The 17585-nt window shown below is 38.8% G+C and overlaps 1 protein-coding gene and 1 pseudogene across 1 annotated transcript; one reads left to right on the top strand and one right to left on the bottom strand.

The window, feature by feature from the left end:
- The first annotated feature begins 935 nt into the window (after positions 1 to 935).
- LOC139981295 (L-gulono-1,4-lactone dehydrogenase-like) lies at positions 936 to 7380 on the top strand. The gene is made up of 3 exons (XM_071993556.1): positions 936 to 1139; positions 4554 to 4649; positions 5472 to 7380. Exon 3 carries the CDS (start codon positions 5568 to 5570, stop codon positions 7083 to 7085), a length of 1518 nt encoding a protein of 505 aa, XP_071849657.1. The 5' UTR covers positions 936 to 1139; positions 4554 to 4649; positions 5472 to 5567; the 3' UTR covers positions 7086 to 7380.
- LOC139981705 (U2 spliceosomal RNA) lies at positions 4655 to 4885 on the bottom strand (annotated as a pseudogene).
- Positions 7381 to 17585: the final 10205 nt, after the last annotated feature.

Here is a 17585-nt window from a genome sequence, read left to right as displayed (position 1 = left end):
CATATTCTTTACTCAAGACAGTGGTGTCTGAATGTAAACTGTAAATACTTCTTGACTCGATCAACGGTAGATTGTCTGTTATGTGTTGAACTCTGAACTCTCAAATTGCTATGGGGTTACCAGTGGTGTCTATAAAGGAAGTGGGGAAGGGGTGACATAACTAACGATGGATTATACTTGTGAAAACTGACACGGTAAATCTACGAAGACTTTAATAAAGACATCCCGAACGGCTTATCAAGAACAAAAATGTCATTTTCACACCTAAAGATTCTACCGTCAGGATATACATGGGTCCCATTAAGTGAATTTATGTATTTTTATAGCTATTTTATACAGTAAATCCGAAGTGCATAAGTATATCAAGCAGTTCGAAACGAAACTTGGATTGAGTAGTACTAAGTTAAAAATAAACGGTGATCTTAAACAGTGATCATAGACAATGATCATAAACATCGATCACAAACACTGATCACAAACACTGATCACAAACACTGATCACAAACACTGATCACAAACACTGATCACAAACACTGATCACAAACACTGATCACAAACACTGATCACAAACACTGATCATAGTTAACCACATACTGATCGTCAATTGCTATCTGTCATGGTCTAATAATATACGAACAGGACTGCCCTTGATTTTTCAATCACATGATGTTATTTCTCGCCCACGTTGCAAGTTTGACGTTTAAAACACAAAAAGGTTACACATATAGCTTTTGTCAAATGTCATTCGCTGGAGGAAAATGACCAAACAGCATTTTGGTGTTGTAGTTTGTCGTTTATTTTTTTTAATGGCCTACTTACTTAAAGAAATAGTAGCGTTAATTAATTTAAAAGAACATTGATTTCAACCATTCCATATTGTTCAGTTCCGTTCAGTCTGTTTATCTTCACACGGTTGGGCAGTGTTTGAATTTCTAATTTTGTTTTTAATCTTGCATTACACCCAAACTACCCTCTCAAAACCATTCAACCTTGCTATTGTAGTAAAACTCCCTCTAGTAGACAAATGGACCGCCACTAGGCTAGAGCTGTGCGCTGTATAAAACTAAGTGGTGCGGCTTTCGAAAGCGTTAATTCTAGAATCAACCGTCAAAGAACCAGAGCATCGAACGAATCGAAAGGTATGTCGACATATGATTTTGTAGTTCACTATATCCCTACGCTGTGAATCTGCGTTGATTGGAGTTTACTAAGATATCAATTAAGCAATTCGGGTCAGGTTGATGGAAAAATTATGACAATTTTTTGGAATTAAAACGTCCTGTATGAGACAAGGTTATTTTGAAGGAAAAAAAGCTACTTTTCTTCTTAATTAAAAACTTTCCACAAACGATCTATAGATAACCAATGTTTCACTGTAAACACTGGTCAACGGAATTTGCACCGACGTCCTAAGAGTTCACATTACAGTTAATTTATCGTGTTGTTTCCTCGCTTGTTCCCGTAACACTCCTTCTATATTATTTTTTTTTTATTTTATCTTTCCAATATATCTTACTTTCTTGTCTTTTAACTTTCTATGTTTTCATTATGAATTAATTACTAAACTTAATTTAATAACTAGACCTAACTGGTATATTATCAAATTGAAATGGAAAACTCGTCTGTTTCTTGTTTTAAACATTTGGGTCTATACACCATTTCAATTATATAAATATATATATATATATATATATATATATATATATATATATATATATATATATATATATATGTATATATATATATATATATATATATATATATATATATATATATATATATATATTATTGAAATCGTAGTGAGTTGAAAAATCCAGAACAATGAAAGGCTTCCAGCCTCCACCGGGATTCGAACCCAGGTCTCCCGCTTTACCCTAAACCCTAACCACTATGCTATATATAGACGCTGATTGTATGTCCAGATATATATATATATATATATATATATATATATATATATAGGGCTCACTTTTTTCAAAATGTAACACCATTCTTTAATTGATATTGTTGCGTTCCGAGCTCCTTGGCAAAGTCAAGAGTCCTGTATCTTTCGAAGCACTGTCAGACCCCATTTAAAGCGTTGCTAGCCTGTGGGTCCATTTCCACTTGCCAGTACCAGCTCTTCATATCCAAGGTCGAAAACCATTTAGCCCCGGATAATGCGTCCAGGCCGTTGTCAATCCTTGGAACGAGGTATGAATCTTTGATTGAGATATCGTTGAGACGTCGGTAGTCCACGCAGAATCGATTACTGCCATCTTTCCTTATTACTAAGACTGTTGGTGAAGACCAGAGACTGGATGAAGGGTGAATAATGCCTCCCTCTAACATGCGCTGTGCCTCCGCCTGTTCTTTGTCTCGCTGATGATTTGCTAACCTTCTAGCAGTTTGTCTTATTGGTCGTTCTGTCCCGGTGTTGATTTTATGTTTCACCAGATTCGTCTTTCCGATATCTATTGAAGTAGTAGCAAAAGTGTCTCTGTAGGCATATAATAGTTCATATCTTGATCTCTCTGCCGTTGTTCAAGCAAATTCGTGCTCCTATCTAGAGGGTCCTTCAAGTCGGCATGAATCTCATGTGGGACTTCCGTCGCTTCTCAGGAACATTTCTTCAGTACTAGTGTTAATCATTCGGCAGGAGATCTCCTTGACAGGTTCACACTGGTGGCAACATTTTGTACCCTCATAGATCGTCTTGTGTTGGTCCGTCCGGTTCAGCACCCTTACAGGGACAATTGACATCGAGGCATCAACCACCGCTCGAGCTACTATCATTCCATGTTTCTCAAGAAACCTCGGCAGCAACTCTACAACGGCAATTCCATTGGATTTCTTTTCCAGGGATCCCGGTACAACTGTTTCACAGCCAGGAGCAATCATGACATTCTCGGCAATCCTTATGAGGCAGCAGGACACTTCAACTTGCTCCACATTCCCGGAGGTTTGCTCTCCAATTGCCACCTTTCCGCTACCAGCCTCAATCTATAAGTTATAGTCCCGCAAGAAATCCATTCCCAGGGTTCCTTCAGTCTCGATGTCCGATACCCATACTTCGTATTGGACCAACTTTTCTTTGATAATCAGCGAGAAAGTTGCGAAGCCGTCATAGCCTAAGGGCTGTTCATTTGCCATTCCCACTTGCACTGAAGATTTTTGCAACTTCGGCCTTAACTCTTCAGAACTGGCATTGTAGGCACCTGGCCGTACGATAGTGACATCTGCCCCGGTGTCTACGAGAAATGACAATTTGACGTTATTCTTGTTAAGCTGCTCCTAATTGCTTCGATGAGGGTGCTTGTCATCTCACTCTGCTGAGTGAGATGACGGTTTTTTGTCTAACCAGATTCGCCGGAAGTCACAGTTTTGCTGGAAGTCACGGATCGAACATGCTTTCTTACAGCCCCTTTCTTCTGCTCTGCATTGGTAAAAGCCTCCATTTCAACTGCAATAGTAACAGCTTTCTGTAGGATTGCAGGCCTAGATTGGTAAACCTGCCATCTGGTATCTGGGTCTTGCAAGCAGTCAACAAACTAATCTTTCGCCAATGCATCATGCATGGAGCCGGGAGCATCGGGATAGGCCTTAACTGCTAGTCTATGTAGATCTTGTACCAATTCTGGTAGACTCTCTGACGTTTTACGGCTTTTGTTCCGGAGTAGGGCTTTTTGCAGTTCCCATTGATTTCCTGGAGCAAACCTCTGCTTTAATGCTACTGTTAGAGCCTGGTAATTTCTCCTATATTCTTTAGGAAGATCGGCCAATAGCGCTTTAGCTGGCCCTCTGAGATCTGCTACCAGGTTCAATTCCATCGAATGTGGGTTCCAGCCATGGAGTTTCGAGACTATCTAAAATTGAACGAGAAAGTCTTTCCAGGGGGTTGATTCGTCATATGTCGGAATGTTCGCAGTTAAACGAGCTCCGGATGGTTGGGGGTACCTTAACTGATTGTTGGATCTGGGCGCGTATCCACGACTTCCTCTCTGGTATGGAGTGTAGTATAGGGATTGATTCATATCCTTTTGGTCGCAGTCTGTGTTCAGGGAGGGGTTGGTCTGATGTCTTTCTTCCTTAGATCTGGAATGGATTTCTTGAGATGGCTGTGAGCTCATAGGTGACGTACATTCGTCCATTAGCAGCCAGTGTTCACTGGATGTGCCTCTGACATAGTTGGTGTATGTAAAGTGTTTTCTTTGTTCTTTCAGGAATAATCCGACGAGACAGAATATTCTTCCTACAGATGCTAGAAATATCCTCTATCAGCGGTTTTAGCTCTAGTTTTGCCAGACTGCATGCACTTTCTTCCCAAGATCTGCCAGAAAATTCCACTTGTTTTCTCCACTTAATTTGTCTCTCAGCATGGAGAGCCAGAGTATTTTCTGTAAGAATAATCAGATTCCCTTATTGGAGAGCAAGAGTCTTTTCTGTGGGAGACCCAGTCTTTTCTGTAAGAACCATCAGAGTTCGTTGTTCCACCAGACAGCTACTCCCTTGTAGTACCAGCATACAGAAATTTATTCCGAAATCCAAAGTTCTGATTTCGTGCTCTTTTGCAGGAATTCAGAATCCCACCGCTTGCCACCAGTTATATCTTCAGAAGAGCTGTCAGGCCCTCAGTTGAGGCGTTGCTAGCCTGTGGATCAGTTAACAAGGTAAATAGAGATCAACACAGGTTGCAAATAGAAACAAGAAAACAATACTTTTTAAGAAAAAGTCACCCAGGAAAGAACCTGGGCACGAAAACCAAACTACCAAACGACTGATCCGCTCTCAGCCCCAGTCCCCTTGCATCGGGACTGTGACTGTGTGATCATCGTCAGGTGTGTATCACCATTCCCTAAGGGAACAGATACTACACATGATCTTAGCCAAAAGGCCGAGAAGCGAACAAGAAAACAATATAATTTAGAGTGTGTATTTAAGAGAAAAAAAATTAGTCATTAATTCTATCTTTCACTCTGGTATATATAATATTTAATAGTACAATACAACATGTGAAGTACAATCCCTTTAAATATTTATTTAAACAATAACAACAGCATTATACCCCCAAACATATGCAGATATTTCGTAGACATTTAACTTAATGATAATATTAATTAACGAAATCCATAGCTCTCTTAATTAGACTTTAAAACCCATCTATTAACATTTAACCCTCCAAAAATACATCCCAAATAGACTATATGAATATTCATGACATGGCCGGCTATGTAGCTATGTGCACAGCTTACTACGGAGGAGTATAAAGACCATTCACGTTACAATATCATTTTGGTTTAATTTAAACTGACATTCTCGGACTACATACACCTTCCTTCCATTCTGGGCGATTTTCGCATATTATGCGATCCGATATCAACTACTGTTATAAATACATCAATTTATCCGTAGTATTTTCTTAAAAAATAAATTGTGTTTTCCTGTATATTGCTGTGATCGCTAAGTTTAATTATTCATTCAACATTCAACAGATCAAGGGACCTAGGATCAGTCAATTAATAGGTGTGAATAAACGGGAATCAAGCAATCAACCCGACACGAACGACCAAAACAAGAGGAACGCGGAAATGACGGCATTACCCAACGATGGAAGAGGACAATTGTATAACTTTTTTCTGGCTACGGAGTCGCCACCAATAGGCCCCACGGTTCCAGAATTGGTTAATAATGAAGATGAGCTAAAAAATGTGATCAAGTCCGCTCGCGAAGGCAAGAAAATAGTTCGTGTTGTCGGTTCTGCGCATTCGATAGGTCCTGCAATTGGTGACACAGTGCTTACGCCGAATGAAAGGCTTATTAGGCTCGGCGGGGAGTTGCGATCATTCACCGTCCTGTCCGAGCAAGGTGATACAAAGATTGTGAAAGTCGGGGGAGGCTGCTACCTCGGTAAAAATCCACTTGACATGGATTCTACTTGGGCTAACTCCGTTAATGTTCAATTAGCAAACATCAACTGTGCTATACCGATACTTGGCGGAATCACGCAACAATCCATTGCTGGTTTTACGATGACTGGCTCAGCTGGAGGAAGTGTGGCTCATGGATTTGAGGATATCATAAAAGAAATCCATTTCATTGATGGGAAGGGTCAGTCACAGGTGGCGGAGAGGGGTACAGACCTGTTCAACGCGGTCGGAGTATCTTTGGGTCTCTTCGGTGTCATAACTTACATGGTATTGGAAGTTAAAACACCAAGTTTCAATGTAGGAGGGGTTGAAAAAACAGTCAGCGTAGCGGAATCCGTTCTGGCTGTTAATAAAAACACAGGAACTAGTAAATTACAAGAGACTCTCGAGAATACTGAGTACTTCCGTCTGATGTGGTTCCCTCAAAAGTACGCGCAAAAAGTCACAGAATGGTCAGGTAAAAGAAGCGAGTCAACAAAGATCGAACCCTACAAGGATGTTGTAGGGAACCCTTGGGTTGCCGGAGCAGCGGCGATGGCCTTGCGAACCATGCATTGGCTTCTTACCCATGTGCCTGGTGAGGACACATATAAATTTATTGGGGATACCCTGAAGATATTTGTAAAGGAAAAACCTACCCCATTTAATGATGTGTGGTACAAAACGATACCGATGGATGACCAAGCGCCTACCGATACTATTTTCAAAACCGAATTCACCGAGCTATGGTTTCCGATGGAAGAGACAGAGAACGTCTTAAATATTCTCAAGAAATTGTACGAAGACCAGCAAGTTGCCGGCAATTACGCCTGCGAGCTCTACGCTGGCAAAAGGTCTCCATTTTGGATGAGCCCAGCTTATAATCGTAATGTATTTCGTTTCGACCCTTTTTGGTTTTATCATCAAGGAGTAGAAGGAAAAGGCGTAAGGGAGTACTACAATCATTTTTGGAAGGCTCTGATGAAGGTTGACGGAGTTCGCCTTCACTGGGGCAAATATCTTCCGTACAGCGGCGGCACCTACGGAGGCGTAGAGTATGGTGCTGCCTTTCTGAAGAAGTCGTACCCCAAAATGGATGACTGGCTAGCACTGAGAGCGAAGTATGATCCTGATCAGATTTACGTGACGGAATATTGGCGAAAGCTCTTTGGCATCGAAACAATTTCTGCACAGGAGTGAGGTTTACCTTTGGCCAGTCAATTGTCCAGAGTTATCTGTACATCCGAACAAGCACAGTTTAACATAGCACGGCCCTTGTTAATTCCTGCATGCTTCAAGTCCCACATAGCGTAGTCATTTATTAGGATTCAATTGTGAAAAACTATTTGAAAATTATATTCAACAGAATTCTTCTTCTTCAGATTTCCAAAAGTGTTTACTTTGTAGCTACGTACACCATTTAACCGAACTGCATATTATGTGCCATCTTGTGCAAACAAGTTTAAAGAAACATGGTAATTGGGGTTATTGTTTTCATCAAGTAAAAGTAAGTAAAAGTACTGGTCTCGATGGTATCCCAGGGCGTTTTATTAAAGATGCTGCTGAGGCTATTACAGGCCCCATCACACATATTATTAATGCTTCTTTAAGATGTGGTGTTGTTCCTCATGACATGAAAATCGCAAAAGTCATTCCTCTTCATAAAAAGAAGAGTAAGCTTGAAGCTGGAAACTATAGACCAGTGAGCATCCTCTCTGTTGTGTCAAAATTCTTAGAGAAAGCTGTTTTCCATCAACTGAACGATTATCTGGTTAACAATAATCTCATTTACCAATTCCAATCTGGTTTTAGAGGATCATACTCAACCGACACTTGCCTTATTCATCTGCAAGATCATATCAGGAAACAAACTGCCGCTGGTAATTATACCGGCATGATCTTATTGGATATCCAGAAGGCGTTCGACAGTGTAGACCATCAAATTTTGTGTAATAAGCTGTCCGCAATGGGTGTCCACAGTACATCAATTGACTGGTTCCAATCTTATCTTTCTGGTAGACGGCAAGTTGTTAGCATAAATAGAGTTGAATCTGATCCTCTGACCATCACTTGCGGGGTGCCTCAAGGCAGTATATTGGGCCCCATTTTATTTCTTTGCTATGTAAATGATATGCCTAACTCCATCAATTGCTTGCTTTTACAATATGCCGATGACAGTGCTTTAATTTACTCTGACAAAGATCCTAACAATATTAAAAAAAATCTTTCTTCTAACCTGGAGAGTGGCAATAAATGGCTCATTGAAAACAAATTGTCGTTACACATGGGTAAGACCGAGTTGATTTTGTTTGGGACCAAACGTAAACTTGGTCAGTATACTGACTTCTCAATTATTTGTGATGGTCAACTGATTAAGGCCAAACATTCTGTTGTTTACCTCGGTCTGGAATTAAACCAATACCTTGATGGCGAACAAATTGTTCTTGGCATTATTAGTAAAACAAATTCTCGACTCAAATTCCTCTACAGGCAAGCTAATTATTTTAATCAAAATATGAAAAAGACCATCTGTACAGCCCTTGTTCTTTGTCTGTTTGATTATTCCATCTCATCTTGGTATGGAGGTATTTCTAAGTACCACGCTCGTAGATTACAATGTGCCCAGAACAAAGTTGTCAGATTCATTCTGGGTAAAGATTTTTATTACCACATTAACCATGCTGACTTTAAAACTCTTGGTATTTTGAACATCAACACTAGGGCTGAACAGCTTCGTCTTAATCATGTTTTTAATGTTTTCCATGGTACCTCTCCAGTCTATATGAGGGAGAGTTTTATTAGAGTAAATAGTGTTCATAACCATAACACAAGAGGTAGTAGTTTTAATTTTCAACTTCCCAAAATTAAAACGCACTGTGCTGGGTCTTTTTATTACAATGCAATTAAAAACTGGAACAGGCTACCTGAAAACATAAAATCCATCCTGCTGAAATACAATTTTAAAAAAGATGCCAAAGCCTACCTTTTAAATCATATGAATGTCTAGCTTGTAAATATCTTTCTTTTTTACAGTGTTTGTATGCATGTTTTAGTTGTTTTAATAGTTTATTTCTTATCTTTTGTATTTTATTGGTTTTAAGGACCCCTTTGGAAATAAGCTTTTAGCTTAAAGGGTTATCCTTGGCATGTTATCTTCTTTTCGATGCATTTAAGTTTATTCCCTTCTTGTATTTTAAATGTTTATCTTTATGTGCAATTTTTTGTTTGTATGCAGATGAAGATTGATATCTTGCCGAATAAAATCAAATCAAATCAAATCAAATCAAATCAATGTTTAATTTAGCTAGCCAATGGCATATATCGCCCATTGTAATCAATATATCATGGTCAAATATATTATACATGAGTTTCCTTGAATGTTTTACTTACTCGAAGCAAATTCAAGCTTCAGACTTTGCGGAGAGATTTGTTGTTCAGCAGTGCTTATTAATCTTCTCAGAAATGTGTTTTTGTGTCTGAAATGTTGGTAGGAGAGAATAAGACTCTCCAACAACTTCCGGGGATTTGATAAAAAATTCCATAGAAATTGAATTTCTCTTTCTCTCAAGCATTTTGTGGTAAAAGCGTCGACAGAACAAGGATTACCTGAAACCTCTTGAGAGATCATCATCTAGATCTAGTAGTAAATATCTATTCTAGTTACAGTCAGTGCTCACTAGAGCCTATCATTGGGTTCATATAGGGTGACCCATGACTTCAAGTTTTTACTTTGTAGCTACGTACACCATTTAACCGAACTGCATATTATGTGCCATCTTGTGCAAACAAAGTTTAAAGAAACATGGTAATTGGGGTTATTGTTTTCATCAATGTTTAATTTAGCTAGCCAATGGCATATGTCGCCCATTGTAAGCAATATATCATGGTCAAATATATTATATATGAGTTTCCTTGAATGTTTTATTCACTCGAAGCAAATTCAAGCTTCAGACTTTGCGGAGAGATATGTTGTTCAGCAGTGATTATTAATATTCTCAGAAATGTGTTTTTGTGCCTGAAATGTTGGAAGGAGAGACTCTCCAACAACTTCCGGGGATTCGATATAAATTCCATAAAAATTTCCCTATGCATCGAAGGTCAATGCGCCAGGGGCCAGTCGAATGTGTGGGTGGGGAAGGTAGAGGTTCTGTTTTCAAAGTGTCGTTGTAAAAATACCCAATGTGGTATTATATGTTCCAGACTGCGTATTGAGCACTTCAATTTCACTGTGTAGTATACGAATAATTCCTTCTCCTTAGAACAAACCTCTTCCATCCCACTGTATATAAGTACCACATATTTCAATTTATACTTGGGCTGAGGAACCAGGAGGTTTCAAGGGTCATTTTGACAAAAGATAATATTAAAATTAAATTTAACAAAAACGTTAGCAAACTGCTTATCCACTAGAGAGCCTGTGTAGGAGAATGTGTAAACTTAAGTTGGCCTGACGTTTCGATCCTAGCAGGATCTTCTTCAAAGAGTAACAGTAACAGTGACAGAAGGGACAAAAACACGAACAGAATACAGACAGGGTAATGAGCATGGTGAACACAAAGAGATAGATATAAGGGGATTGGTAGACACGGGATGGAGAGAAGAATGAAAGAAAGAAACCAACAGGGGGAGAGGAGAGGTAGGAGACATCTTATTTGCGTATACACATCACTGCATCACTGCATCACTGCATCAACGCCCCCTCCCCCCCCCCCTTAAGGAAACAATGCATACTAGCACTGCAATATCCAATGTGCAAATTGGGAAACAAGGAACAAGTTTTCTTTCGAGACAAAATGAGGTGAAATCATTATCAAGTCCAAGTCCCAACTATCGATACATGCATGAAAGCAAATGAAATATGTCAAAATACGAAAGGATGGGGTAGGTTATGGGATATTAAAACTATACTCATTATTTATAGTAGGCTATAAATGGCTTCTGCTTATTACAAAGTCACAATGTAATATAGCAATGCATTTTTGGAAATACACTAGGATTTTTTGGGCAAATTGAATATGCATAATGGCACCCACCAGAATGTTAGAAGCCTTGTGGTAGTAAACATAGGCGTAGGAGGCGGGGGGCCCCCCAACCAAAAATTTTTGTGAAAATTCGGGCAATATGCTGAGAAATTTTCGGGCACCTACTGAAAGAAAAATAATTTGCTATGTGTTTTTCAATCGTTATACTGATATTATTATGATCATGATTGTTGTAATGACTTTCCCAATAATTCTAACCAATATAGAAGGGTAATAACACGGCAAATGATTGTATATTATTGGCATGCGATGTAATATCCGATGCTTGCCTATATGATGTGCACATTAACATATTGAACGCGTGCGGAGCGCGCGAAAAATTTGGGTAATATTCTTCGGGCAAGTGTTACAGCCCCCCCAAATCAAATTGGGCTCCTACGCCTATGGTAGTAAACATATAAAACTTCCCGAAATATTTCAGTAGACGTGGGTTTCGCTTTGTAAACTCTTTATTTTATTTAGAAATTTTAATGTAGAAAAAGGGCACATTTTTAACCTGAGGAAAAGTGGGGGGCACGTGCCCCCTGTGCCCCCCGGTTCCGCCGCCCTTGATTATGTGTACGTATATGCTACAATTTCTGCTGAGAAATTAATTGTCATAAGTTTGGTTTATGACTCACCACAGTTTTTCTGTAAATCAATGACATACAGTTTTGGTAAAGTAACAAAGGTCAAAAGATATTTGGTTAAGTATGTAACATTTGTGCTAGCCACACTCTGTAAATGTAATGTAAATTAGCCATTTATATTACAACATTGGCACAGTATTTACGGAACAATATCTATGGTCCTTGGTATCAGACATTATGCTCACTATGCTGACTTGCTGAGCAACATCTATATGTTCCCCAGGGGACATCCCATATCATTGCAGCAATAACGCGGTGGGTGCAAATGCTATATTTTTGAATTACCTCCCAGAGTCCCAGGGTACCCTATACACCTGAGTAAAGAGAGGCAATTGAGATTAAGTGTCTTCATTAAAGATACATACGTATCGACCAGGTTGGTACATGAACCCACGATCATGGAATCATGTGTTCAGTGCCCTAACCATTCCGCCACAACTTATGTATGTCTTTACGTACTGTGGTTATTTCACTGATTGCCTAATGAGCACTGTATATCACAGATTGTTCCTTATATTCAAGGTAGCATACGCCCATTAAAAGCCCCATTGACTTACACACTAAATCACAAAAGTAATGTGGTCTCTAAGTCTAGATAGAAGTTTTCACTTGCTAAATGCTACCTACCACCGGATAGCTGACAAGTTGGCCTTTCATGGCATTAACAATTTTCTGTATCATGACCATGTAGATTTTTTGCTATTCGTGCCGGAAGTTTTCGTCACTTGTAATCACTCAGTGGTAAACAATTTTCCTACGCTGCTCCTGGGAAGCCTAAAGGGGTCTAAAACTGCCTCAATTGACCCAATTTTCTCACCACATGTACTTCCATTCATGCTCTTCAACATGCAAACCACAAAAAACTAGATTATGATTGATAACAGGTCAAAAAAGATGTTCTCCCGCTGCTTTTTGGCACTTTTCCTGATATAGGAGAACAATCGAGCGGATTGATATAGACTCTAATAGGAGTATGCCACCTTAAGTGAGAGAAGATATTTTTTTCATACCAAAATGATACTTTTTATAGTCGTCACAATGTAAACCACAACAGAATTCTATGCAATTATCATGTTTGGTCCATAAAGATGCCTTTTCAGAGATTTCAGTAAGCACTGTGCAGTGTGTAAATACACGTATGAGCAATACTGTGTATGCAGTAACCAGGTCTACGTCTGCAATAGGGATGCACCGGATATCCGGTCCGGCCGGACTATCCGGATAGTGAGCAATTATCGGCCGGATCTTTTTCAAAATTTGGCCGGATCTTTTTCAAAATCTGGCCTGAATTATTCCTTAAAAGGTGTTGGTATTAACTTATATAAATGTCAACTATTTCCAAAAATTAATAAAAACATACGGTAAGGAAAAATTAGGTTTAACATGTTTAATATTATTTTCTCAATGGTCTGACCCACTGTTTCTAAAGATCAACCAAAATAATAAATTAGGCGCTAAAACATACACAGAAACACACATACACGCACACACCACCATCACGTGTACTGGCAATAGCTACACAAACAGCCTTGTATTAATCTAACCAAATTTGCTTTTTGCTCTTTGTAGTGCTAGTCGTAAGATTACGAAGCTCTAGAGAGGATATGGTAAAACAATTGTTTTATTACGTACGTAATAATACTACGTACGTACTTAATGATTATCAAGTACGTACAGGCAAGTGTAAAATCCTCGAGTGAAGGGCTTATGAAATGTATTGCATATTAATCATAGGCCTACTATGCAGCCTTGAAAACTAAAAAGAGGTGCTGATGTCCTAATATGCATTATGTTTACTGTTACAACTGTAAACAGCTTAAATTAACAATATTCTATGCTCAGAAGGTAAACTATCGAAGAAACTAACTTTTCCACATTTTACAAGTAATGAATCATTCTCAAATGGTCCTTCTAACCGTAAATTTTCCAAGCCCAACATAAACCATAAAGTTTCTTCATAAAACTACAATTTGGATAGCCTACCATTATCATACAGCTTATACTGTACTTCTAGCACATAAACGAAAAACACCATTGTTTAAAAAAAAAATTCTTTAGGGCCGTCAGTAAATTCAGTCTATACAATTTCTTGAAATAAGCCAGTTATTTACTTTTATTGTCTAAATACATAACAGTCTGAGAAAAACAAATTTTTTGGGCTCCAAGCCAACTAATAATTGGTTCAGGACTTATAAATACTGCTTAATAAGTATTGGTTAGAAATGATAAACCAGACAACGAGAGCTGTACTGGCAGGTATAGTGGCCATCACAAACAGTAACCGTTCATGCATGAATTTATCCAAGGGCGTAGGAACCGGGGGGCTGGGGGGGCGCCAGCCCCCCCCCCCCCAGTGAAAAATGTGAGGGGCGGAAGTATCATTCCGCCCCCCCCCCCGGTTCGCAAGTCAGAAAACCCCTTTTTCATTTCCAAATGAGAAAAAAATCTCATTTGGAGCACCAAATTGCATCTAAGGCCAGGTGAAAATACAAAATTAAGTTTACAAAATGGAGTGGGTGTTGAAGTGTGCTATATTGCACCAAATTGCATCTGAGGCCACCTGGAAATGCAAAAAAATCCAAAGGGGAGGGGGACACCCCCTCCCCTTAGACCCCTCTCCCAGGCTGGCCATCAGTCTTCAGCCCCTCCACTCAAAAGTACCTTCCTACGCCACTGAATTTATCATCCAGAGAGAAGGAGAGATGTGGAGCTCCATCATGATTCCAACAAGCTATAATCGCTTATAATACCTAGTTATAATGTATGAGTGACTGTAATAAAAACCACCTCTGAGAATTGGAAATACATTTCTGGCAATAAAAACATGTTCCTGCCAATACTGATGTTATGAAGCCAGATACCAGTTCATGATAGTCATGACTAACAAACAAAAAAATGAGAATGTTCATTCAAGAGCAAATTGTGTATGTTATAGTTTCCAAACTGGGTGGTACACTACCTTCATACTGCGATACATGCCTATGGGTTTTGTTTTATTAGGTTAACTTTGTCTGAAAATTTTTCCACCATCCTGTTACTCCTAAAAGGTTAAAAAGAAGAAAAGAAAAAAAAAGTAATATGTTTCCTGGCAGAGTAGATGAAATAAACAAATTTGTTAATTTTAATTCCAATTCCAAGGGCAACTATAGACTTACGCACTTAGTGACGATCGAAATTCATTTAAAGGAATCGACGAAATACCAGATGACATACCAGAGCCAGTGAGAATAATTATCATCAAACGTGAGATGAGGCAACACAGGCAAAGATAGAACAGGGGACACAATAGTTGTACTGAACTGATGCTGGGAACAGCCTTCACCTGTAACAATACACACCAGAACATGTGAGAACCAATATCATTAATGTGGGATGTGGGAAGAGAGGTAAAAATCAGACTAAATGAAATCTGTTTACCAGATTGGGTGAGAAATGCTTTCATTAACATGTAGTGATGGGAAATGCATGGTTTTGGGCTATACATATAACAAGGTACATAGAACTGTAATTCATGTTCATTTTGAAATTAAATTTAAAACTAAAATAAAGTGGGAATGTGAGTCATGATTATAAATTGACCAAAGATATGACTTGAGGTCAAAACAGATACCTTGCTACATCAATAAAAGAAAACCAGATAAAACTGGCTTCCACAACAATACACTTTAAATGTATAGCATTCCTATATCTGGTAAACAGGTCCCTCACAACCAGAGAAAAAACAGCCAAAGTAATAAATATTACCTTTATATGGATTTATAAATACCACACGTTAAAAACTGAAGGTTTAAAAGATTCATTGCTTTCAATGGCCTTAACTTTGTGCAGATCTGGCATAAAACTTTAGAAGTTCTGTACCAATCTTTATCAATTCTTACAAAGCCAAGTAATCAACGTTTTTGGACTACTCCATGGAAAACCATAGAAATTGTTGTCTGTATCGTTGCAGTTGAATGAGTACGGTTTTGAAAAGAAGTATTCGTTTCACAGAAATGGTACAACTGTGGTAACAATGAACCTATACAGACAAACACAGAACAGCCAGACAAATAATAATAAAATACTGCTAATAATAGATCTCGTAAGTCTTTAGTAGGTAATCAAAAGTGTCTTGTGCCAACTACCTCATCAAAAGTACTAGGTTAGTTCAACTTGGAGTTATTGGTTAGTAAACCATACCTCATATGGAGATGTCAGCTTTATCCTAAGAAAAACAATTTTTTTTTAGTTGTCTTTATAATCATTGAAGGCAGGGAGTGTGGGCAAAAATTGTGCGGTGATGCTAGAAATGATCCCGGTGTGGCGATGTCACTTAACAGTTAACAAAGAATCAGTACCAGATGGTCAAAACAGGAGAGATTTCATAGAGTTGAATAAATGTGTCTAGTATGAATTCTTTAATACTGATATTACAGGAGATCAAACTAATTAATGGGAGGTATCACATGAATGCAAACTTTCTAAAGCTAAATGTGTCTAGAAGCCTTGGTCTTCAGTAATGCATTCAAGCTAAGGAGCCATATCAGCTGTACTGAGACTTAGAGGTAGTTAAACCCTGCCGATTTACTCTAGATGAAACATGTTATTAGGATCGATAGTGCATACTTGGCCTATTCTATTGAAAATATTTTTGTCTGACCAAAGCATATATTGCACAATCAACTACTAAGGAAACCAAAGGTGGGGAGGGAGGGTCGGGGGGGGGGGGGTTTGTGGGAGGTAGGGGCACACAGCTAGCATAGTGTTTAACCAAAACTGATCATAAAACTCTGGATTAAACCAAAATGAGTAGAGAAGATAAAGGTATCAGATGGCACTTGATAGAGATTTGATAGCTATGGACTAGGAGCGATACCCCGGTTTACCCACTCCTCACAAATGTCTTCACTGCCACTCAAAAGAAAACAACTTCCACTTAACTGCTGACACAACTAGCTGACTTCCGATATGTAACGACGAGGGATGACATAGGAGCATAGAGAGGGGCTCACCACCTGCCTTCCTGTATGAACAATGACACATGACAAGAGAAAGTATTCACGGCGTCCCCGCATCTTCTTCTTCGCAATTTCTTGGAACTAATTCGTTCTTCGACGAAGACCGACCTTGTATGAACACTTAGTCGCCGTCCTCCTCTCCGAAGACTTCCACGGACATGTGAGGCGGGTACTCTGCACTGACTGATGAAGAACTGGTCGACGAGGAGTGAATGTGACTGTCCGAAGTACAAGTTTGCCCTCGTGGTGACGTCATGTGACATAAAACAAGATCCCCAACTTTATAAATTGTTTAAAAAAAAAGGCTAGGGCGTTGTGGAAAGCAAAGAACAAAAAGGGATATGTTCAAGTAAAGGGTAGTCCAAAAATGAATTTGAGCTAACTAGATTCTCCAAAGAAGGGCCACTTCAACTGGTTTATTGGCTAATTTATTGACATGTATAATTCAGTTCTGTTTACTTCTTAGATTTTACATTTGGGAGTCACCACACAAAATAATTGTGCTAAAACTTGAGACAGTAATTTATCACCTATTTGAGTTTCTGGAAGAAAACTGGAAGGAACCTGTTTCTTCCATCTGGAAGAAAAAACATGATGTTTTTTTTGGGGGGCTTTGGAAGTAACGTGCGAACCCTGATACTGCCTGCTCACAGTTTGCTAAGAGGTGTTTACATCGGAGAGATTGCTGCCATATCATACTTAATCTGATTCATTTTGCTTTGACTTAGCTCAGGCAGCTCGGATTAAGCTTGCCGAGATACTTCTTTTTGCAACTTATATTCATTCGCCGGTAAGTTTACCGTGCATTTTCCATAGATAAGTGCACTGTCAGCTGACGCCAGTGGGCCAATCAGATTTGAGAATTTTTAACACGCATGAATAAAAGATCTTTAACGTTATGAGAGTTAATTTTGTGCCTAAGCTTACCCTTTATATAGAAAGATAGATATATACGTAGAAAGATTCCTCAATCAAAGTTTATAAATAGAACACAGTGAAGTTATTTTTTCTTTGGAAGTTGAAATGAAACCG

The sequence above is a fragment of the Apostichopus japonicus genome, chromosome 15, assembly GCF_037975245.1.
Source record: "Apostichopus japonicus isolate 1M-3 chromosome 15, ASM3797524v1, whole genome shotgun sequence".
Taxonomy (NCBI): domain Eukaryota; kingdom Metazoa; phylum Echinodermata; class Holothuroidea; order Aspidochirotida; family Stichopodidae; genus Apostichopus; species Apostichopus japonicus.
This window is presented reverse-complemented; position numbering and strand designations above follow the sequence as displayed.

What these genes read in the sequence shown, in the direction of transcription:
- LOC139981295 (XM_071993556.1), top strand. Translation starts at nt 5,568, where the DNA reads ATGACGGCATTACCCAACGATGGAAGAGGACAATTGTATAACTTTTTT.